This window comes from Coffea eugenioides, chromosome 8 (genome assembly GCF_003713205.1).
Source record: "Coffea eugenioides isolate CCC68of chromosome 8, Ceug_1.0, whole genome shotgun sequence".
NCBI classification, from domain to species: Eukaryota; Viridiplantae; Streptophyta; class Magnoliopsida; order Gentianales; family Rubiaceae; genus Coffea; species Coffea eugenioides.
Genome location: NC_040042.1, coordinates 1,787,794 through 1,810,527, shown reverse-complemented (window position 1 = coordinate 1,810,527; position 22,734 = coordinate 1,787,794). Strand labels below are relative to the sequence as shown.

At 37.8% G+C, this 22,734-nt stretch overlaps 3 protein-coding genes across 4 annotated transcripts; 2 read left to right on the top strand and 1 right to left on the bottom strand.

The window, feature by feature from the left end:
• Window positions 1-1,399: 1,399 nt before the first annotated feature.
• LOC113781749 (disease resistance protein RPM1-like) lies at window positions 1,400-4,601 on the top strand. The gene has a single exon (XM_027327741.1). The coding sequence runs from the start codon at window positions 1,515-1,517 to the stop codon at window positions 4,395-4,397; it is 2,883 nt and encodes a 960-aa protein (XP_027183542.1). The 5' UTR covers window positions 1,400-1,514; the 3' UTR covers window positions 4,398-4,601.
• An 899-nt stretch (window positions 4,602-5,500) lies between these two features.
• On the top strand, window positions 5,501-8,257 carry LOC113779420 (disease resistance protein RPM1-like). Its single transcript, XM_027324994.1, has one exon. The coding sequence runs from the start codon at window positions 5,501-5,503 to the stop codon at window positions 8,255-8,257; it is 2,757 nt and encodes a 918-aa protein (XP_027180795.1).
• A 702-nt stretch (window positions 8,258-8,959) lies between these two features.
• Window positions 8,960-22,493, bottom strand: LOC113779614 (lon protease homolog 2, peroxisomal). Of its 2 annotated transcripts, XM_027325262.1 has the most exons (17): window positions 22,243-22,491; window positions 21,320-21,432; window positions 21,133-21,241; window positions 20,853-21,022; window positions 19,744-19,835; window positions 18,550-18,729; window positions 18,371-18,454; window positions 17,412-17,539; window positions 15,963-16,164; window positions 15,665-15,871; window positions 14,666-14,796; window positions 14,168-14,381; window positions 13,014-13,316; window positions 12,412-12,606; window positions 11,224-11,469; window positions 10,255-10,356; window positions 8,960-9,383 (listed from the first exon to the last, which is right to left on the bottom strand). In XM_027325262.1, exons 1-17 carry the CDS (start codon window positions 22,347-22,349, stop codon window positions 9,300-9,302), a joined length of 2,667 nt encoding a protein of 888 aa, XP_027181063.1. In that variant the 5' UTR covers window positions 22,350-22,491; the 3' UTR covers window positions 8,960-9,299. The 2 variants fall into 2 exon arrangements, with proteins under 2 accessions (XP_027181063.1, XP_027181062.1); XM_027325261.1 differs by having other exon boundaries at window positions 21,133-21,432; window positions 22,243-22,493.
• Between the last annotated feature and the right edge of the window lie 241 nt (window positions 22,494-22,734).

The window sequence follows — 22,734 nt, the reverse complement described above, 5'->3', positions numbered from 1 at the left end:
ACAAATCTAACCATATATAAGTTTCAAATTTCTCTTTTTCATAACAATATCCCTATATTTTTTTATAAGGATACATACTCGTTAATTATAGTCAATATTTATTTAGTCCTTGCAGATATGTAGCCAGATTTTCCCACATATTAATTATTCTCGCACAGGTAAAACTGCAAAAGGACAGATTCATTTGTAAGCTCCGGCTTCCGCTAACTAAACTCCCATTTAGTTCCACATATATCATTACAATGAGGTAAAAAGCAAGACCCCATAATACCAAATGCTGAGATGATATGGGAAATCAGAACAAAAATCATGATCTTGTATGAAGCGATTTGGGAAAACCTTGGTGCGTTGAAAATTTAATTCAACGATTTAAAGGTGAATATAATCTAGCCCAAAAAAAAAAGAAAAAATTGAACCTCTAGACGTAGATAATTATAGATTTGACTTTGTCAAGTGTTTCTAATTTTTTTGACATTACAATTAACTGACAGACTAATTAGATATGATAGGATGGTGGAAATCGGATTTGGGCTTACATCAATTGTCTTATGCTGGACATAGAAATAAGCCACGACATGATTGAGTGGTACAACAATTCCAACGAATTTCGTAATTACAAAGAAATTTGATTCTTTTTAATGCACTCCTTATCATTTTCTGCTATTACTTTTTTAGCTAAATTTGCATGCTGTTCATAGACCTCTTGAATCAATATAGTTCACATTTTGGTCAGACACCGTATTGGATTGGTTTGCTCCAAAGGTTTCTTTGCTATTACAAATACTAATTGGTCAGCAGAAATTAGTTCCATATAGGACAGACTTTGTAGTAGTTTTATTTCTTCGTCAATGAAATCAATAACGTCCTTCCCCTCGTAAAGAACCCACAGTTGAAAGATGCTCCTTTATCTTGATCCCACCAAAGGACCCACAGTTGAAAGAAGGTCCCGAAGTGCAAACAGAGCCTTCTTAATAGCTTCCATGATTTTATATTATGGCAGGTAAGGCAGCTTCGTCTTTCACAATCATGTTTCTTGCTTCAGCTTCTTCTAATTGGTTAATTCTTTCTTTTTCTGTTTGACGCGGTTTTTCTTTTTGATAAATACCGCACCATATAGCATCGAAGTTCATCAGCTTATGAATCTATATGGTTTGTTTGGATTGTGAATTATCAGAGAGATATTTCTACTGTAGCACTTTTTGTGATGTGATGTATATGAGATAAAAAATGTACTAGCAGTAGTAGAGTCGGGGGAATTACTTGAAATATTATTTAAAATAATTACTGTAGCACTTTTTGTGGTGTGATATATGTGAGATAAAAAAGATGAATTGGAAATATAAAAAGGTGAGTTGAAAAATGCGTTCATGATAATGATTTGGGATAATTTTACTATCCAAACAAACCCCATGACCTCCTCTTCCGTCTTCCTTTCAAGACACTACCAAGTAGACTGTCCTATAAACCAGAAGCCGCCTTCCCCAACATTCTTAAGTTAGAAAGAAAGACTGAACATGGCAGAAACAGTTCTCTCTTTTGTGCTGGATCAACTCTCAACTTTTCTGCGCGAGGAGGGACGACTGTTGGGTGGGCTTCGGCAAGAGGTCCAATTCATCAGGGATGAGTTGGGGCACATGAGAGCTTTCCTGAGAGAGGCAGAAGCAAAAGAAGAAGATGCTCAACCCAGGCTCCAAGAATGGATCAAGCAAGTGCGAGATGCTGCTTATGACACTGAAGACATTCTTGATGAATTTGTAGCTCGCTTTGCTCGGCATCGCACAACAGGATTCTACGGCTCTGTTCAGAGAATTTTCAGCTCCATCAAGAATTTGAGAGCTCGTCATCGAGTTGCTAGCGAAATACAAAGCCTCAAGTCCAGAATCAAAAGTATTTCTGAAGGTCATCAAAGATACCAATCCGAATATGGTATCTCTGCCCAAGGGTCCAGCTCACTTTCTGCTGTGAACAACACAACATGGCGCTATAGCAGAGATGACGCACTGCTTGTGGAAGAAGCTAAATTAGTTGGCGTTGACCATCCAAAGAAACATCTAATTTCTCAGCTCCTCAAAAGGGATGATTACCAACTAAAAGTTGTTTCAGTGGTTGGTATGGGAGGACTTGGCAAAACTACCCTAGTGAAAAAAGTCCACGAGGATCCTGAAGTTAGAAGGCATTTCCCAGTTCGTGCTTGGGTAACTGTCTCTCAAACATGCGACTTTCAGGATCTCCTGAAAGACTTGATTCAGCAGTTACACAAGGAAGGGAAGAAACCAGTCCCACAATCGATAGAGTCTATGACTACCACTGAGCTGAAAAAAATTGTCAAAGATTTTCTTCAACAAGCTGGAAGGTATGCAATTGTTTTTGATGATGTATGGGATGTGGAATTTTGGAATACAATCAAATTCGCACTGCCTGAGAGTAGCCACGGCAACCGTATCATGTTAACAACTCGAAAAGCTGATGTAGCCTCTGCCTCTTGTACAGAATCTCTAGGTTATATCTACAGAATGGAGCCACTGTCCTTGGAAGATTCGTGGACCCTGTTTTGCAACAAGATCTTTAAGGGAAATAGTTGCCCTGGCCATTTGATGGATGTTGCCAAAAGTATATTGGACAAATGTGAGGGCTTGCCCCTTGCAATCCTTGCAATCAGTGGGCTTTTGGCTTTGAAAGATGTAAACAGAATAGAGGAATGGGAGATGGTTAGACGCAGTCTTGGGGTTGAATTAGAAGGCACTGGTAAGCTAGACAGAGTTAAAAGGATACTTTCTCTCAGTTATAGCGACCTGCCTTGGCATCTCAAGATATGTCTGTTGTACACAAGCATTTATCCTGAGGATTACAAAATAGGGTGCCTAAGACTTGTTAACTTATGGATTGCTGAAAGGTTTGTAGAATGGAGAGAAGGAATGAGTATTGAAGATATAGCTTGGGGTTATTTTAGTGAACTCGTCAATAGAAGCTTAATTCAAGTGACTGGTGTGTTTTACGAAGGAATGCCCGGATATTGTCGAATCCATGACCTATTGCGAGAAATTATCATTTCCAAGTCAAGAGAACAAAACATGGTCACAATTACTACTGGACAACCAACAAGGTGGCCATCCGAGAAGGTACGCCGTCTAATAGTCCATACTAGTTGCAGTAACAACACCCAGCACCACCAACAAACACAAAATTGTTGCTTTGACCACCTTCGGTCATTTGTTACAGTTGGATCCACGAACCCATTACTGTCTAGAATGTTGTTATCTAAAGTTTTAGAGAGTAGTAAGTTATTAAAGGTTTTGGATTTAACTGGTCAAGAGACACCGGAGGAAGTTCCAAATGAGATTTTCAACTTGTTTCATCTCAAGCATCTGGACCTATGTGGTACAAGAGTGGAGAGAGTCCCAAAAGCCATTGGGAAGCTTCAACATTTGGAGTATCTGAATTTGGGAAACACTGGAGTTAGGGAATTACCTATGGAAATCCTAAAGCTGCAAAAACTTCGGGTTCTCAAAGTACATCAACGAGTTGATGCTTCACATGATGATTATGGACATCACGGATTTAAAGCTCCATCGAATATGGGAGGGCTTCTTGCCCTAGAAATATTAAACTGCATAGATGTAAGTAGTGGATCTGCAATAGTTAAGGAGATAGGAAAGTTGACCCAATTAAGAGAATTAGGTATTACAAAGTTAAGAAGAGAGGATGGAAAGGAGCTCTGCTCCTCCCTTGCCAACCTCACCAGTCTTCAGGTATTAAGAGTTGCTTCAATTGCAAAAGGTGATGATCATGAGATAATCGATCTAAATCATCATCCTCCTCCTCTTTCTTCATCATCTAGTTCGTTTCCTCAATCTCTTCGTATGCTGATTTTGTGTGGCCGCTTAGAAAAGATGCCACAATGGGTAGCTCATCTTCACAACTTGGTAAGAATAGATTTGGATTGGAGCAGGTTAAGGGGTGAGGAGGATCCACTTGAATCCCTCCAACATTTCCCCAATTTGGGTGAAATTAACTTCTGTGGATCTTACCAGGGAGAAGGGTTGTGCTTCAAGGCTGGAGGATTCCTAAAGCTGAAGCAGTTGCACTTAAAGAGAATGGAAGGGTTGAGATGGATGAGAGTGGAGGAGGGTGCATTGCCTCATCTCCAAAAACTATTCCTGCAACAACTTCCATCACTAGAGGAGTTGCCTATGGGTATTCAGCATTTGATCCAGCTTCAACGGCTGAATTTGTATGAGATGAGTTCTCAATTGAGAGAGAAGCTGTTAGAGAATCAGAAGGAAGACAGTGAAGATTACAGAAGAATCGCACACATTCCTGAAATTCTCATTGGTTACTATACAGATGATAGGAAATGGAGACACCGCTGGCTGTGGGCGAAGAAGAAGAAAATATAATCTTTCCTAGCTTGTGGCTTCCCTTTCAGTAGTTTGCACCCTCTTCTTTCGTTTTTATTTTTTATTAGTAATTTTTCTTCCCTTCGACATCCATGAGAGAAGTTCATCATCTTCTGTGTCTTACCTTCTTATTTATCGTATGTATAGTGTAAAATACATGATGTTGTTAATGTACTGTATATTACTCTTTATCCTTTTGTTTCTTGATCTTTTCTATATTTGATTTAGCAAACAATCAAGAGGTAGGCAGGTTAGAAGTGTGTTAATAATATCTACCAGAAAATTTTCATTAAAAGCTCCAAATAATAACTTTTAAAGTTTGGTGAGAGATAATACGTAAACCCAATTTGTCCTCACTCTGCTTGTACAAACCTGCATTAATAATGGCTTGTCTAGTAAATATAGCGAATATTGAATATTTCACTGACTAATGGAATATTGAATATTGAGTAATGTAAGGGCTAACTAATGGAGTATTTAAATTTCACTGAAATATTAAAAAAGAAATTGTAAATGGGTGTGATGGTTCTTTTACTAACGTAGATTCTCATTATCTGGGAGTCTTGAGCTCCACTTTAACACATGTTTCTGAAGTTGCTCTAAAATTTCGCCCGTGTTTATGATAAGTAGTGCTATTTTATCCAGGAAACCCAAAAATGTAAATTAAAAAAAAATAGTACAAGGATCAAAACATGAAGTTACGTATGGAGAAGCAAGGTTATGTGTCCGCAGAACGGGTGAAAAGACCATGTAGATAGGTAGTTTAATTCTCCAGCAAGCAATGATCTTTTATGAGTTTATTCCTTCCTTTCCCCAACAGAGATCATTCCCTTTAGCTCCTATCCATTGCCTTGAGGCTCATATATTCTTCTCATGGTCATGGGAATATGTGCCAGAGATACATTGCTTTGGAAAGAAACGTTTATTATTCAGATACATTGCTTTGGACATACCTAAATGTTTAATATTCTATCAAGACATGGTCTTCCCTAGTTCATTGATTACTATCAACCTTCATAAATTAGAAATGATTCTTCTACTAGAATTATCAAAAATCCGTCCAAAGTAGCTTATACAGAGGAAGGAAAAAAGATAGGACAAAAATGGCGGAGACAATTTTATCCCTGGCGTTAAATCAGCTCTCAACCACTCTCCTTGAAGAAGGAAATCTATTGGGAGGTCTTAAACAAGAAGTCGAGCATATCATCGATGAGTTGGAGCACATGAGAGCTTTCCTAAAAGTTGCAGAAGCTAAAGAAGATGATGATCATGCGATTCAAGCATGGATGAAACAAGTGAGGGAAGTTACTTATGACATTGAAGATGTTCTAGACGAGTTTGCGGTTCTCACGGCTCACCATCATGCAAGTCGATTCTCTCGCTGTTTCAACAGCATAAAAAACTTGCAAGCTCGTCACAAGATTGCCGGCGAAATTCAGAGAATAAAGTCCAGACTCGGAAATATTTCTGAACTGCGCCAGAGATACCGACTTGACCATGGTACCCACCAGCACTTTCTGGGATCTGCCACTATTGCCAACACCTGGTGGGATGATGCAATTCTTGTGGGAAAGGAAAGGCTGGTAGGCATCCAAAAGCCCAAACAGGAACTCATTTCTCAGCTCCTTGATGGTGATTCCAATCTCAAGGTTATTTCAGTGCTTGGCATGCAAGGGCTAGGGAAAACAACCCTAGTTAAAAAAGTCCATGAAGATGGCGATGTACAAAAACAGTTCCAAATCACTGCTTGGATTACTGTCTCCCAAACACGTACACGTAGCATTAAGGAGCTCCTTCAAGATTTGATTCGACAAATTGTCGACCAAATCAAGAGGCCAATTAATTATGCAGTTGAATCCATAACCGAGCTGAAATCTTCTGTCACAAAATTGCTCCTGGGGAAAAGGTATGGAATTGTCTTTGAAGATGTATGTGACATGGGTATCTGGAATTCAATCAAATCTGCACTTCCTGATAGTGGTAACGGTAGTCGTGTAATGATCACGACACAACTACCTCATGTAGCCCAAGCCTCTTCCCCAGAATCTCAAGGATATGTCTACGAAATGAAGCCTTTGTCTTTTGAAGACTCTTGGACTCTATTCTGTGACAAGACATTTCAACAAAGCTACTGCCCTATGCATCTGAAGGCTATTGTACATGACATATTGAGTAAATGTCGGGGCTTGCCCCTTGCCATTGCTGCAATTGGTGGGGTATTGGCTTCAAAAGACAAAGATAAAGACAAAGCAGACCAATGGGAGATTGTTCGAGATAGTCTGGCAGGTGAAGAAGAAAAGACAGGTGAGCAGGATATGGTTAAAAAGATACTTCTTCTTAGCTACAAGGATTTACCTTCCCATCTTAAGACCTGTCTACTGTATATAAGTATTTTCCCCGAGGATTATGAAATACAATGCCATCGGCTCATTCAATTATGGATTGCTGAAAGATTTGTACAAGACAGAGGAGGAATGACAGCTGAGGAAGTAGCCTTTGATTATCTCAAAGAACTAATAAGGAGGAGCTTAGTCCGAGTAACTGAGGTATCCTGGGATGGATCACCCGACCATTGTCGTATCCATGACCTAATGCGAGAATTCATTCTTCGCAAGTCTCAGGAACAGAACATGATCACCCTAGCCAGTTTACAACACACAAGGGGCCCGAGTGAGAAGGTACATCGTCTGGTAATCAATAATTCCCTCACCCAAAGAAGCAATTATTTGAAGCATCTCCGATCCTTGATTACACTAACAAACACAGAGCCAACCTTGTTATCTGAGCTTTTATTGAGTAAGCTACTAAAGCTACTTGATCTCAGAGATGTGCAATTAGAGGAGATCCCAAATGAGGTTTTCAAGTTATTTCATCTCAGGTTTTTGTGCCTAAGAGGGACGAGAGTTAAAAAAGTCCCTAAATCCATCAAAAAGCTTAAAAATCTAGAACATTTGCATTTGGGTCAGACTAATGTGAGGGAATTACCTATACAAGTGCTGAAGCTAAAGAAACTTCGACATCTCAGGGTATTCCAAGTAGTTGATTCTTCAGATGCCAATTACGAGTGTTATGGTTTTAAAGCTCCGTCTAAAATTGGAGAACTGCTTTCCTTGCACACATTACTATTCATAGATGCACAGAATGATGAAAAAACAGTAGTAGAAGAAATAGGAAAGCTCATCCAATTAAGAGAGTTGGGGATTACCAAGCTTAGGAGACAAGATGGAGAAGAGCTCTGTTCCTCCCTTCAGAAGCTGATCAATCTTCGCGAATTGAATGTAACAGCAATTACCAAAGATGAAGTGATTGACATCGATCACGCTCTACCTTCTTCTTCTCTTCAGTTCCTTCGTGGGCTAATCTTGAGGGCCCGATTAGAAAAGCTCCCACGTTGGATAAATAGTCTTCAAAGCTTGATGAAGATAGATTTGATTTGGAGTAGGTTAAGGGGAGACGAACCTTTGGAATTCCTTCAACATTTGCCCAGTTTGGTTGAAGTTCGTCTGAGTCAAGCTTATGAAGGAGAAGAATTGAATTTCAGAGCTGGAGCGTTTCTGAAGCTGGAGACTTTATACCTTGGGGACATGCAGGGATTGAAATGGATAATAGTGGGAAATGGTGCCATGCCTCATCTCCAGCGGTTGTATATGTCAGAGCTTCCACAATTAGAGGAGTTGCCTTGGGGTATTCAACACTTGAGAAAGCTTCAATCTCTTCATTTGGATGATGTGAGCTCTAAATTGACAGAGAAGCTGAAGAATCCAGATGATGAAACTGGAGTTCGCGGGAATATAGCACACATACGGGAAGTTGTCATTGGTTTCCGGGCAGATGGGGAATGGAATGAGCTCCGCCTGTAGTGGAACTGTTGATGAGCAAAATCTGAGCAGAAATTTTAGAGTCTACCCCCTGAGCCATGGCTGGTTTCTATTTCCCTCCCTCTTGATGCGTGCGATAGATTGTGATGCAATTTGCTGTCTGTTCCCAAGTTAAAGCTTACTTGTCATGTTTAAGATTGTGCTGTAATTGGTTGTTCCCAAGTTATGTACTCACTATAATTTGTTTGACATTTAAGCTAATATTTGTGAAAATAAAATAATCCTTCTATGAAGGAGGCAATTTGAATTAGCTATTTTTTGAAATATATTTAAAATATTTTACTGTAACAATTTAATTGAAAAACTTTCACTTTATATAAGGTTAAATTTTAGATTATTTTTTGTATTTTTGACTTTTTTAAAGTTGTTTTTTATATTTTTTATATTTTTGAGATTTCTTTTTTTGTATTTTTTATTTTTTGATATTTTTAGAATTATTTTTATTTATGTACTACTGTGACATTATAATTGAAAATTTTGTTTTTCCAAAAATCTCCAATCCAAACAGAGCAATTTTTGTAGACGCGTCCATACCAGGCCAAGAGTTGGTAAGTTTCGTCATCTCAAGCAGGGTCGGAAATATAGATGCGTCGCCCATTTGTGCAATCGTACGTTCATATAAGAACCATCTGAGTCTTGAGATTGTTCGAGAAACTTCACAGCAGAACCGACCATTCAAACTTCAAAAGTCTACAGGAAGCATGTCTATTTTCATAATCAAGCATTTATTTTTTTCACATTATGGGCTATATGATAAATGTGGGACTGAAAAGAGGAAGCTGTAGCTTACAACAACACACGCAGCTTGGCAGGAGGAGAAGAATAATACACAGATTTTGATGGCGAATTTTACATGATACAGTTATAGTTAGGGTCGTGTAATTAATTAATCCTGTATGCAACATCCTCCATTAACCCCCTTCTCTTGTAGTACCAACAGAGATCTGCTGCATCCGAGGAGGGAAGGGCAAGTTAAACAGCCTGATAATTAGGTGATTGTTAAATATGCATGTTCCGCGTCCTGTCATAACTTTGAATGCTGTCTCCATGGGCATCCGCCTTCAAAAGCCTGTTCCAACACATCTTCCATTCGTCTGGCAAGTAGTATCTGTTCAATGAGTTACAGTTAGATGGACCATGCAATCCAACCTTTAATTGTTTTGGTGGCCATAAAAAATATTCTTGGGACTAACAGATTATAAAGCCATGCAATAAGCTCCAAAATGAAAGTTACAGCATGCCAGAAATAGCATTACAAAATTTCAGCAGAGTTCTGAAATAGCAGATACGGACAGGATTCGAAATATTCAGAACTTCTTTTTTGGAAGAGAAACAAAATCTCTTCTCAGTACCGTGAATTTTTATTGTTTAAAACATCTAGCTTATCTTGCTTACCTAAGTATATGAATAGACCATTCTCTGACACTAAACCAAATACCAGGCATTTAAGCGGTGAATGATTGTTGTTCTTGAAATAAAACTGCATTTCCATCTTGCATACACAACAGTTACAGCACATTTCCTGAGTGGCAAGTAACATATTATTCTATTTCATGTTTTCCTTTTTCCAGGATACAGCTACAGTGCATCACATAATTAACTAGTCTTGCGAATAAAGTAAGGCATGATCCAGGTTTATCTTACTAAGTTTCAAGTAATTCTTTTGTAGTCAAAGTAGAAGAACGTGGCATTGGTACTACAAAAAAAAATTTAAAAAGATATTAAAGAACAGAAGAAGAAAACTAAGAAAAGACCATAACTTTTTTTCCCCAGTCAAAGATTAGAAACTGTGTGATTTTCCATGCACAACTTCAGAGAACGTAACTCCAGTGCTCCTTATCTTAATATCCAGTTGAAGTTTGAATGAAAACTTTAACCAATAAGACAGTACTTTCTCAAGGTTATTGACCAAATATTAATGGATGACCCAATATCTTTTACATTAATCAAGCAAATAGGTTATGTGAAGAACAATTTACCTCCAGACTCGAGAGCACATGAGATGGAACTTCCACCAAGTCCTTCAAGTTCCTCTCCGGCAGAATTACTCTTTTGATACCATATCGATGGGCCGCCAAAACCTGCACACACAACCTGGTTATTTTTAAGTAAAAGGTGCTACACCACTTTTTCAGCAATTCAATATCACATAATTGGCCCACACAGAATTCAGCGCATCAACACCAACAGCAAACCTGAAGGTCCTTCAATTACAGTAACATGACAAAAGAGAAACCACTCGCTCAAAGTGTAGGTCCTTGTGCAAACAGAAACCCCTCCCACCCAAGGGTCCCTCAAACAAGCTAAACAACCGTGGTGAGTTCAAATTGACCCAAAAACCTATAGCATAAAATTGGAATGTTGATCATACATTTCTAGTCAGCAACAATGAGCTGGTTCTCTTCTAGAAATGGATTATAGATTAAAATATGCAACAGAATTAGGCAGTAGCAGCTGTGAGAAGCATATCCTCAATCTTTGTTCGCCAATTATGCAACTATAATATAAAAGAGAAACAACTTTTCCCAATCAAATGAACCAAAGTTTTTAAGGGCCACATAATTCTTCTTGCTGACTCATTATTTACTTCTATAAAAAACATGAAATCAACAGTAGAGGAAGCTCGTTTTTCTCCTTTGCTTATTCTATTCCTCCTTTCCTCTGTCATCTCGAAGTCCTAACTCTTTCTTTTCTTTTTGACACAGTTATCTTTTTTCTTTTCTTTTTTGTCCTCCTAGTTTTGGGTGGCTGCTTGACCTTGTCTCTGTTTTTGCCTTTATATGTGTCAGAAATGGGCAAAGAAGGAATCCACCATCATCTATATTTTTCCTTTTTTTTATAGTGTAAGTGGGAGGGCTTGAATCCGGAACCTCTCACTTACACTCCCTCCCCTGAACATCAATATTTTTCCTTCACAAATAATAAAATAAAATCAATCAGATGCACACCTTATCCTTGATGCCACCTACAGGTAAAACAAGACCCCGTAGCGTCATTTCTCCTGTCATAGCTGTATCTGCTCTTACTCTTCTCTGGCTGAAAAGAGAAACTAGAGAGGTTACAAGAGTGACACCAGCCGAGGGTCCATCCTTGGGTACAGCACCAGCAGGAAAATGGATATGAATATCTCGGCCCTCTAACAGATTACTTTCTTCAACTGTAGCCAGTTTAAGTTCTGTTGCTCTTGCTCGTACCTGTTAAATCACGGATGCTATGAATTCTATGAATGAAAAACACAGCTTTAAAAAAATTTAATGAATTCCATGCTTTGCAACAGACTCTCCCGTTATTTGACACAACTGAAGTAATGCATTGCTTTTCAACACAACAAAAACTCACCACACACTGCACCAAGTCCATCATATGAATATATCTAGAAGAAAGTAACCAATGCATGTATACAAGGAACACATCTTCTATTCCAACCAGTCTTGCAATAAGACAGAATTACCTTTTTCAAGTAAGCCAGTATTTCCAAGAAGAACACCACTACTTTCTATAAATTAAATATAACAAACTACCCAATTGGATCCTAATAGAAGTAAAAGCCAAACACTTCGTAACGATTAAATAGCAACCCTTCTGCTTCAGTTGCTAGTGTTTTTAGATTTTATTATCATCTTGAGACTGTCAAAACTGTCTAGTGACAAACTGTTGATTGAACACCCAAATATTAAGAAAATAGAAAACAACATCAGAGTATTCAAAGAATTTACCAAGAAAGATCCCTCAGTCCCATCCGTTCTAAGAATGCCATAAGCATTTTAAAGCACGTGAAGCATTTCACCTCTTAATCCCACCCATTAGATGCCAACAAGCATTTTTAGAAGATATGAAGTAGTGACAAACATCATATACAGGTCCCAGAAAAGAAATACTAGAACTTTCTCTAGAACACTTGTGCACATCAAAGCATCAGAAAACTTGGCATTAAAATAGTGATACATCCTTAACTTAAAGTAGTAACCGTTTCAAAATAAGAATAAGAATAAGAATCATTTGTGTCCATTCCAAGAAAGGAGTACAAGATCCTCCATTAACTTCTCTATGTAATGTAAACCTCATGACAAATATGAAGGTTTATTATTGTGCTGGTGTAGCCATTTGTATGACAAACAATGAGAAGGTAAACTCACCCATGTCATTGCAATCTGTGCAGATTCTTTAATCACATCCCCTAGTTGGCCGGTGAGGTGTAGATCACCTTTTCCCACCATTGCTGTTGCTTCAACAAACTGAACTTCACCACCAAATGCAGTCCAAACCAGCCCAACAGATACACCAGCGGTTGCAACTCGTTCTGCTGTCTCCCGATCATCATATCTAGCAGGCTGCATTAGGCACCCAACAGCAACAAAAAGTGCTCAAACTTTAATAGACTCTGAGAAAAGTGTATACTAGTTATACTAGAGTGCTTAGGCTTCCTTTCATTGGATCCTGTGATTGAATATAGAATAAGCTACATTGAAATATTAATTTCTGCCTAAAACATTTGTGATCAAAGAAATTGCTTCCTACACAATCGCTATACATGTCATTGGGAACAAATGATGAAGTATTCATAAGAATAGTTGTAAAAATGTGTAGACTGCTCAGTCAATGGAGCACCAGGAATCTAACAATGCATAAGAAGTAGGATAGTTCTGGATAAGAAAGAGAGTTTGAATAACATTATTGGAAAATAGCAACATATTTTTCCAAGACAACATTTAAGCTAACTCTTGAGGAGATGACTCACCCCTAACACTTTTTCCAGCATAGCTTCATCTACGATCAAAGGAGAGGAGGCCTTAAACGCGCTTGATATGTCATGATTGTTAACACTCATTGGAATAACTTCCATTTCTACTTCAGCCCCATCAGCAAGCCTGCTTTCTAACAGAGGTGAAGCAAGCCGCTGGACATCCTTGCTGAGTGGCACAGCTTCTTCTTGTTCTGCAACTTTGACAGCTGCAGCACGAGCTAAGGCAGCTAAGTTCCTCTCCAAATTCCGTACACCTGCTTCCCTAGTGTATCTTTGGATGACAAGCTTCACCATTTCCTGCCAAAGGAGAAAATATGAGAGCATACTATAATTAGCGTAATCTTCTCCAAGGACACCAATGAGATGGCATATTCAGGCGACAATAACTCAAAGGCAAAAGTTATACCTCATCTAATGATTTCTGAAGGCTTGATGTATTGTATTACACCTTTTTAGAATAAGATTGATGTTACTTAATTTTCAAATATATTACCAGAAGCAGCAAAAAGATAAAAAATCTTCCAGCATAACTTAGTAATTACATGCTCAATTTGCTTCTTTTATGCTCTTCCATTCAGAAACGATGACTATCAGAAGCCTGTGCTTAATTTGACCCAATCCCAACACTATGAGGAATGTCGGTCACAGTAATGATAACACTTCTATAGCATCTTTCAACAGATTAACAAGCATTTATGAAAATCTTCAACCATTTTCCCAGCCAGTAAAAGGGCTTTCACTGGAATTAAAAACAATACAGGGATTTAAATTTGGTAGATATTTGAAGTGTGGAAGCACAGGATCAGTTTACTCTCACTGCAACAGCCAGTAGAAATTCATTCAGATACCGAATGATGGAACTCTAGGAATTTCTGGATCAAGAACAGTATCTGAGGTCAAAAATCAATTTTGCAGTCCTTCACAAGAAGAACAGGATAATAACTTAAACCGCATGAAAGAAAGATTTGCCATGTGTGACATTTCAACTTCTAGGCCACAATTGAGTATCACGCTTTGTCGGACACTTATTATTCAGTAAAGACAACAACAGAGCCAGCAAATGATAAAGAACTCCATAGACTGAAAAACCTACAAACGCATTAACTGAATATTAATCAAAGAAAGACTTCAGAAGTAGAGACAACAACCTCTGGAATTTGAAGAAAATCAGAACTAAGACCATGCTGATCTAGAACTCTTGGGATCAAATGCTGCATTGCAATTCTTAGCTTTTCTTCAGGTGTATATCCAGGCAGCTCAATGACTTCCATCCTGTCTAAAAGTGGTGGAGGAATAGGTTGAATCCTATTTGCAGTTGCCACAAAAATAACTTTTGATAGGTCATATGGGACATTTAAATAGCTAAAAGCTCAGTTAAGGAATTACTATATGATATGTACAATTTATAATGTTTGTCAAAGCTAAAGTAGTATTTCCATGTTCAGCAATTTCTTTCTTCTACAAGAACAAGAATTTGGGATGCTGCTTAATCAAATTCCCACCAACAAGAGAGTTGGGTCAATAAACAGGTAAACTGTGTTGTTTAGATTACTGACAAGCAGGATGCTAATAATAATGAACAGAATGTTTGTACTCTTGGTGATCTGCATAGAAAAAAATTGAAATGACAAAAAAAATTAGGATACTGATCGTTGAATGTTTTGTTCTGTTCAGGATCCAAAACCTCTAGTAATGCTGAAGCAGGATCTCCCCGTATATCCGAACCCGTTTTATCAACCTCATCCAGCAGCATAACTGGGTTGCAAACAGATACTCTCTAGAAGTCAAGACAGAAAAGAGCACTTTAATTTTCCACTGAGAGAAAATATCTTGCCATAAAGCTCAAAGGCCATCATTAGGAAGATATTGTGATATAAAAAACATTGAAAAAGACCAAGGATATGACAAATAGAAGAATACAATGTTAGCAAATTCCCAAAAAATCACGCTTTGGGTGTAAAATATAATAGTCCGCCAAGTATAGACAGAAACGTTTACATGGGTGTCCCTTCCAACATTTAAATCAATTATTAATAATTTGGCCTGCCTGCAGCATGTTCTCAAATTCAATGATCCCATTTGAATAAAGAAGTAGATGGTAGAAAGGTTTCATCCCAGCCAATCAGCCTAGCATGAGCTGGTCCAAATTATGTCAACAGGCATCATAATTAGCCATGCACGTGTGTATACGCACACACAACGTGGACGTATGTTCCATGTGACTACTAGCCATCTAACAAATCCATCAACAACTAGGACTTCTAATCTAACGTATCTGTCAACAACTAGCTGCAATTTCCAAAAATGGAAAATAAGTATTTAGCATTTACCCATGATATCGAAACTTAATATAGTTCAACACATCAAGCAGCGGAGTAACATTGAGTTTGTTTGGATAGGAGATTATTTGAAATAATTACTGTAGCACCTTTTGTGATGTGATGTATGTGAGATAAAAAGGTGGTTGAAAATTGTGTGTATGATGTAAGCAAAACAAAATCTGAAATTTTTTTTTTTTTTTTGAAATTCTTGATACCCAAACAAACCCGTTGAGAACTTGAAGCATAGATCCTAAAAGATCCAAGAAGCAAACTTTTAGTTATTGTAAACTTTGCACCAAATTTAATCATTATATTAAACCTAACCTTTATTCCATCAATAAGTCGCCCTGGCATGCTTCCAATATATGTCCTCCTATGCCCTCTAATATCAGCTTCATCTTTAACACCACCAAGAGATATGCGTACAAATTTTCTGCCCAAAGCAGCAGCAATTGATGAAGCCAATGATGTCTTCCCAACACCTGGAGGACCAACAAAGCATAACACAGGGCCTCTTGCATCAGGTTTAAGCTGCACCAAATTTTCAACTCCAAATTATACTACATTCAATGACAAGAAGATTGAAACAAATTCGAAACAACATGTACTTCAGATTACCTACCTTGCGAACAGCCAGGTACTCAATTATCCGTTGCTTGACCTTAACTAAACCATAGTGGTCACTATCAAGACGCTCTCTTGCAGCCTTTAGGTCAAACTCACGTTCCTCACTAGCTTTCTGCCATGGAAGGTCAGCAAGAAGCTCAAGATATACACGAGCGCTATTATATCCAGGTTGTTGCGGCTGCATCTTTTTGAGTCTCCTGAAATAGTAAAAGGTTTGATGTAGAGTCAAACAAGTGTTCTTCATTACAGTTTCGAAACAAAAATTAAGGGTCATTATGCGACTTTGAACAAAGTGCTGGATGGAGGGGATTGTAGTACCCACAAAATGATTGTAATAATCAACATAATTGAATGCATGATGTTGAACAACGAGCATTAGACTGTAAAATCAGCTACCTCCCAGCAAGGAAAGAATATAATTGTTCAGAGTTACTGCCAACCAAAAATTCCAAATCACAAGAAAATGCCAAATTCATGAAGGCTCTAAAGTAGTTTCTGAACTCTGAGTTTCTAATTGTGCATCAAATAAGATTTATTTGCCACAGTATGCCATCTGAAGAAGAAAATCAACAAATCTAAAGTCTTGGATAATAGAACATAAATGTCGGCAGTTAATTTCCTTAACTTTTTCCATGTCAGCATATACTTTATTTTTTCCTCGTTTTCATCATTAAAAAGCAAGGATTCATCCAATGAGGACCAGCAGGGAGGTGAAAACTTTTCAAGTAAGACTTAAATGCAAGACCTGTCAACAACTGTGCAAGATAAAAGATCAATAGTCTTCCTCAAGAAACTCAACAAAAGCCTTATGCCATGCTGTGAGGCCAGCTTCTTCCAGACGCTCTCCGTATATAATTTAAATGAGTAAACTAACTCTTTCTGGTAACATATTTCCAAGAGTCCCCAATACATGTCAAACGAAATTTCCACCCACAAATGAAATTAACATATTAAGTCAAAATTCCTTGTCAACAACACTAACAACAATAATCATGGGTCCATTCCATTCGCCTGTTGTTTATAATAAAAAATTAAAAAAAAATTGTTTTTCTAAAAAGACACTTTTATAGTAACTCTAGTGGAAACATTTGAAAAACACCCAAAAAAACCACAAAATACGCAAAACCAAACAAAAACACATTAATCCACACACATCAGCGCCCCTTGCCCTCTTCCACCACTGCCCCCACCTCCTGCCCACCCTTCCACCCCCAAGCAGTACCTCCCTTCCCTCCCCTCTCTTTTCTCCACCTTAACCCCCCCCCCCCAAAAAAAAAAAAACCAACCAATTCCCCTTCCCTCCCAATAACAAAGTCTTGACTTTCAAAAAAATAAATGAAAGAAGAAATAAAATAGGCGTAAAGAACTCTTTAGTCGCAACCTTAATTTCATCATCAGAAAGTCCATGAATCAAACTCAGTGTACTATTTCAATTGGGTCATACCTCAATTCCCTCTGAGCATGCTTCCAGATATGTGTAGGCATTTCTGCATTTTGCATTTTCCTTTCTAAAGCTGCCAAATCATCCTCATCATCATCATTATCACCAAGTTCCTCCTTTATAGCCCGCATCTAGATTACATTCAAGAACATGCCAAGGATCAAAAACCGTATTAACTGATGTAGGAGAATAAGATATTTCTTTAGGAGCCAGAAACCAGATATCTGATGACATGCACAATAGTAAATGCTTTATGCTAAAAATTGATTTTTCTTAAACATTGTGAGGGCAGAGAAATCAATACAATCGACTTATTATGACAGTCAATGCCATACAACAGTATCAAAAAGAATTTTGAAATGTAAACATATAAGTGCATCAAGTCCTACAAGCTGAACTTGATCGGCAAAGCCAAATGCTTAAATCAAGAAGCAAAATCTATAGATGCATTCACTTGCAAATATATACATTGGAAACACTAGTTAAATTCCATAGAGAGGAGTATTTATTTGTATCACAAAATTAGCCAATCATCACCAGACAATTAATAGAGAAAAAGTTAAAAGCAAAATACAGGCACTGAGAGCACATGATTTCCACTTGACAACATCTAGTTTCACATTCTAAAACATCTACTAATTACAGGGGGCCCCAAAAGTAACTGATCTGGACTAAAGCCAATCATATTCATACTTTGGAGCCACATGAAAAACTTTCTACGGGTGGTGGAAAGTCATTCAAGTTTCAGCATGTCCAATCCAAGTATATTAGTTTCTTGGAACACATTCACAATAAAACTTTCCATACATATCCAAGTTATTGTGGAGAAACCACTACCATGAGATAAGCTAACAATTCTGCTCCCACAGCAGTTTTCTCAACTCCAATTACCCTACTAGATACTCATAAGTGCACATTTATTATTTCAACAGTATTTCTCTAAATACTTTCAAGAGACAAACCTGCTGACGAAGAAGAAATTCTTTCTGTGACTTTGACAACTGTCCCTCAACCTTTTGTGTAATCTTCTCTGCCACACGAATTGACTGTACAAAATAAGATGAATAAAAGGAGAACATGACCGATCACAAGCTCAGGGAAGAGAAAATCAAACAAAAAATGTCAACTAGTAGCTAAATACCTGTAGATGCCTGTCCACCAACTCAGTAGCTTTAGATATCCTCACTTTCACATCCACTGAATCCAACATGGACAGCTGCTCCTCGAAGCTAATCTCAAAGCTAGCAACAAAAATATCTGCTAGTTTGTGCACCGGAACAGTCTCCAAAAGAACTTTCGTACGACCGCCAGTTTTTTGTTTCTACAAACAGGAATGGGACCGAAACTTAGGTATGACAAGTAGCCAATACTTTCTGTAATGTTTAAGGTGTTGTTCCTATGAAAGAAAATCTGAAGAGAGGAAGGGGAAGCATTCACAAACTCAGACTGGAGGTAGTTACGATCATTGAGGCACGACAAAAATATAAGGAAATTGAAGAAAGAAAAGCTACCATGAGAAAGAGTTCAAGGCAAAATAACAGGAAGTAACCAAAGAGCGAAACTTTCACAGAAATAACAGTAGACACATTAGTTTTTTCATTAACAAACTTTATCAACAAAAGTTCAATAACTAAAACATCTGTTAATATTATTTATTCAGAAAAGCAGCTGCTGTAGTCATGGTGGTTTCCAATTTTCACATCAGAAAGGCAAAAAAAAAATCTCTAGAGAAAAATACACATTTTTTAGTGGATACAAGAGACTTTCAGGAACTTCAGTAACCAATCTCATTTTGGTGAAGCACAAATTTTAAATGTCAAATGGCTGAATAGCAAACAATAAGTGGACTTCCCAAGATTGCATGATGGGACTGATGATTAAGGCTGGTGCCTATTGTTGCAAAGCAAGTGGGGAAGTTCAGATAAGTTGGGAAACAGCAATGGTAAAGAAATATACTTCGGAAACTAGGAAATTGCTCTGCCCAATCTAAAGGTAGTATAAGGTAAACAGTCACATGCACAAACACACAGAACGAATTTTACGTGTACTTTTTCTTCAACCTTTCTTGTTGGGGAAGTCTAGTTAAAGTAGAAAACTTTTGTTCTTCAATCCCACCTCGAGTTGGCTGCTCTGTATCACAAGCAGGGAATAGGCAAAGGATACAGAGCCCTTAAAAAAGACATATTCTTTCCTATTTATAATATTTCTATCAGAAAGAAAGCAAAAATTCAAGAACATTTTATAACATACCAACATTAATACCTTCATTAAGTCAACCTTCAAGCACAACAGCAGCAATAAATAAGGATAAAGAAAATAAAGGACTTAAAGTTACCTGCTCAAGAACAGAAATTAGCTCCATGGCCGTGGCTTTAAATTGACGAGTCAAAGATATGAAATCTGGATCTTGCTCCACTTGTTCCATCTCTAATAAAGAATATTTAAGACTGGCAGCTTAGCATCTCATAGTTTGCATAACTCTATATCCTAAATAGATGTCAATCGCTACAGCCGAATGCAACACGTAAATGACCCCAGGACAGATTAACATGCTCACAAGCGCCAGGTGACTTTTGCATCCGCTAACCCACTGGGAGAGGGGAAACAACATAAGCAATGTGTAACAACCCGAACTCTGAGAAGGTTATCTCGTGTTTGTATTTCATATAAAAACTAATTCCCCAGTGACATGAAATTCAACATAGTTCAGCCCAGTGTGCCTTTTGTTTAGCAACCCTGGACTCCTCAAATCAAAAGAAGGCAGGTTAAGCACCTGCTAGAAAATAAGAAATTGATCATTCCTTTCAAAGGTGCAGTTTTCACAGGAAGGGCTACTGAAGATTGGTGTTGTAATATGAATTCATGAAGTAATGTTCATCACTGGGTAGTCAAAAGAGTTATCTTCTGAGCGTCCTGAGTCCTATTAATCAGTGAAGCTGTTATTTCGTCCCAATATTGCACTGGATGGAAATTGTGGGGATGTAGCTAATGCAAACAAGCAATCACAGAGGTAGATGAAGACTGTGCCAGAATGGGGCATCATTTAATGATGTTAGGAGGAAATTATGGCTGTTTAGAAGTTAAGATTGAAGTGGGTGGTGAGAACTTAGATTATTCCAGAGATAGTTGTATGAGTGGATGTTCCTCCACCTTTTGTCATGCCAAACATGTTCACAGAATCTTTTGATACACATTAATAATTTCATTGTGTTTCTACAAAAAAGAAAAAAAAAATCAAGGAAAGAACTATTCTGGGTCAAAAAGAATGTACACGCCTAGAGACATAAAACAACAGGCACTGCTCATCAAAGAAAGTAACATATCAGCACTCAAGTATACAGTAACATCCAGCAACAATCTTCTGATGGGAGCCTTAATTGCCAGATTGTACTATATAGCTTATTGTAATTTCTAGCAAAAAAGCAAACGGATCAAATGTCTTACCAGTCTTCGTCATATCAAGAGAAGTAATCCGAGCAGTATAATATGTCCCTCTTGTACTCAGCTCCTGCACATTGAATCTGCAAAGGCCTTCAAGCACAACTATGTAGGTGACCCTCCCGCTTGGCTTCTCCACTCCTCTTGATAGATGTAAAGCTCGAGCTGCAACTCCCCTATTTGAATAAGATAAATCAACAGCAGAATCAACACGGAGCTTATCAAAGTTGATCTTCCTATGACATAAATTTGTCTCATCAAAGGAACACCTTCCAAACAACCATACCTATTATGCCAATGAATAACTTCCTGTGCATTTTTGCTTTCATGTTTGTGAGCATCTGATACTCCTACTTGACTTTTTGAGTTTCGCTCCACAGAGTCAGTTCCCAAGCCTGCAATACTAGAGATCATTTCACAATATTCAAAAACAAAAACAGACAAAATGCAATCTTCAGAGCATTGATGATCACCTTGAGATAATGAAGGGGCCACAGTTGCAGTCTCTGCAGAATCCCTAACAGGGAGAATCCCAATCAAACCCTTCTCTTCCCTTTGCCATAACTCTTGCTCAACCAACTTCACACTACACATGGAAAAAGAAAACTCACTCAGTTATCATTCCAAGGTGAACAAAGATGATAAAAGAGTCTCATTGGCATCATTAGAAAGCAATATTAACCCTGTTTCATAAAAAGATCAGTTCACAAAGCAGTAACAATAAGACGACCAAGCTACTTGTCACAGAGTCTGAAGCAAAGGATCCCATTTCGTTGCTTAATAGTTAATCCTACATCAACCCACAAAAGTTGGGAGTCACATCAATAACCTCAAACCTATTCATTGTTTGTCGGAAACCATTTTTAGAAGTACAACTCAACCTTTAAGACCCTTCGTTCCTCCACCAACATATAGTACATCATATAATGGAACAAAGAGAGCATCTTTGGCACAAAACCGCTAACTTTTCTTTTTTCTCATTTTTATTATTGCTGTTCAACTGAATTTCGAATCAGTAGCAGAAGAATATACAACCCAACTCGATTTCAAAAAAGAATAAATGTATACAACCAAAAGCCATTCAAGTGTAAAGGAAAAACTAAAACTAAAACTATAGCGCTCAAATCTACAGCTCACAGATAAAAATTTGATATTTTTCCGTTTGAAAATGCAGTAATAAAATTTTTTTAAATGTAAAAAAAATGAAAATTTAAGCACTTGCGGAGATTTTGAAGCTAGCTGAAACTCATACTCGTCGATAATCATACAGAATAAAATTCATATATTAAAACAAGAACAACACTGAATTCCATAAAACCTCGAACAATTATAACAGCATAATAAACATAATCACAATAAGAATATCAAAATTGCAAAAACGAAATTGGTGAAAAACCTGCTGGGTGAAGTGCAGCGAATCCGAATAATAGCACCAGGCAATAACACCTTGTTCCTGAAGGGCAGAATCGCCAATCGACTCGGCAGCTCCACCGATTCCGCCATCTTTCTTCTATAGTGAAAAGAAATATGCGTGCCTGTGTTTTTGGTGCGTGTCTGCGTGAGAGAGAAGAAGAAATAAGGAGGGAGAGGTGCAGGTTGTTCAGTCAGAACTCAGAAGAAGCAATTAAACGGCGACGCCTCGTGCTTTTGGTGCTTTGTTTAATTACTTTTTTTTAAAAATTTTTCTCGCTCCTCATGATAAATGTTTTACTAGTCGATTATTGGAGTGGGAGCACTGCTACTTTGTAATGTTATGAGTTGTAATCCTATTAGGATGACTTTTGTTGCAAACTAGGACCTATATTTTCCCTTATTGCTACTAATGGCCGGACTCTGAATGCTACAAATGTGCCATTTGCTTTGGGTGAGTTTTTCAATCCTAAATAAA

Excerpts from the sequence above, each read along its gene's own strand:
- LOC113781749 (XM_027327741.1), top strand. The coding sequence starts at position 1,515 with ATGGCAGAAACAGTTCTCTCTTTTGTGCTGGATCAACTCTCAACTTTT.
- LOC113779420 (XM_027324994.1), top strand. The coding sequence starts at position 5,501 with ATGGCGGAGACAATTTTATCCCTGGCGTTAAATCAGCTCTCAACCACT.
- LOC113779614 (XM_027325261.1), bottom strand. The coding sequence starts at position 22,349 with ATGGCGGAATCGGTGGAGCTGCCGAGTCGATTGGCGATTCTGCCCTTC. Across the intron at positions 18,730-19,743 it reads TAATTTCTGTTCTTGAGCAG|AAACAAAAAACTGGCGGTCG; the intron begins GTAACTTTAAGT and ends TCCTGTTTGTAG. Across the intron at positions 14,382-14,665 it reads AACAAAACATTCAACGATCA|CTATTTAAATGTCCCATATG; the intron begins GTATCCTAATTT and ends CTGAGCTTTTAG.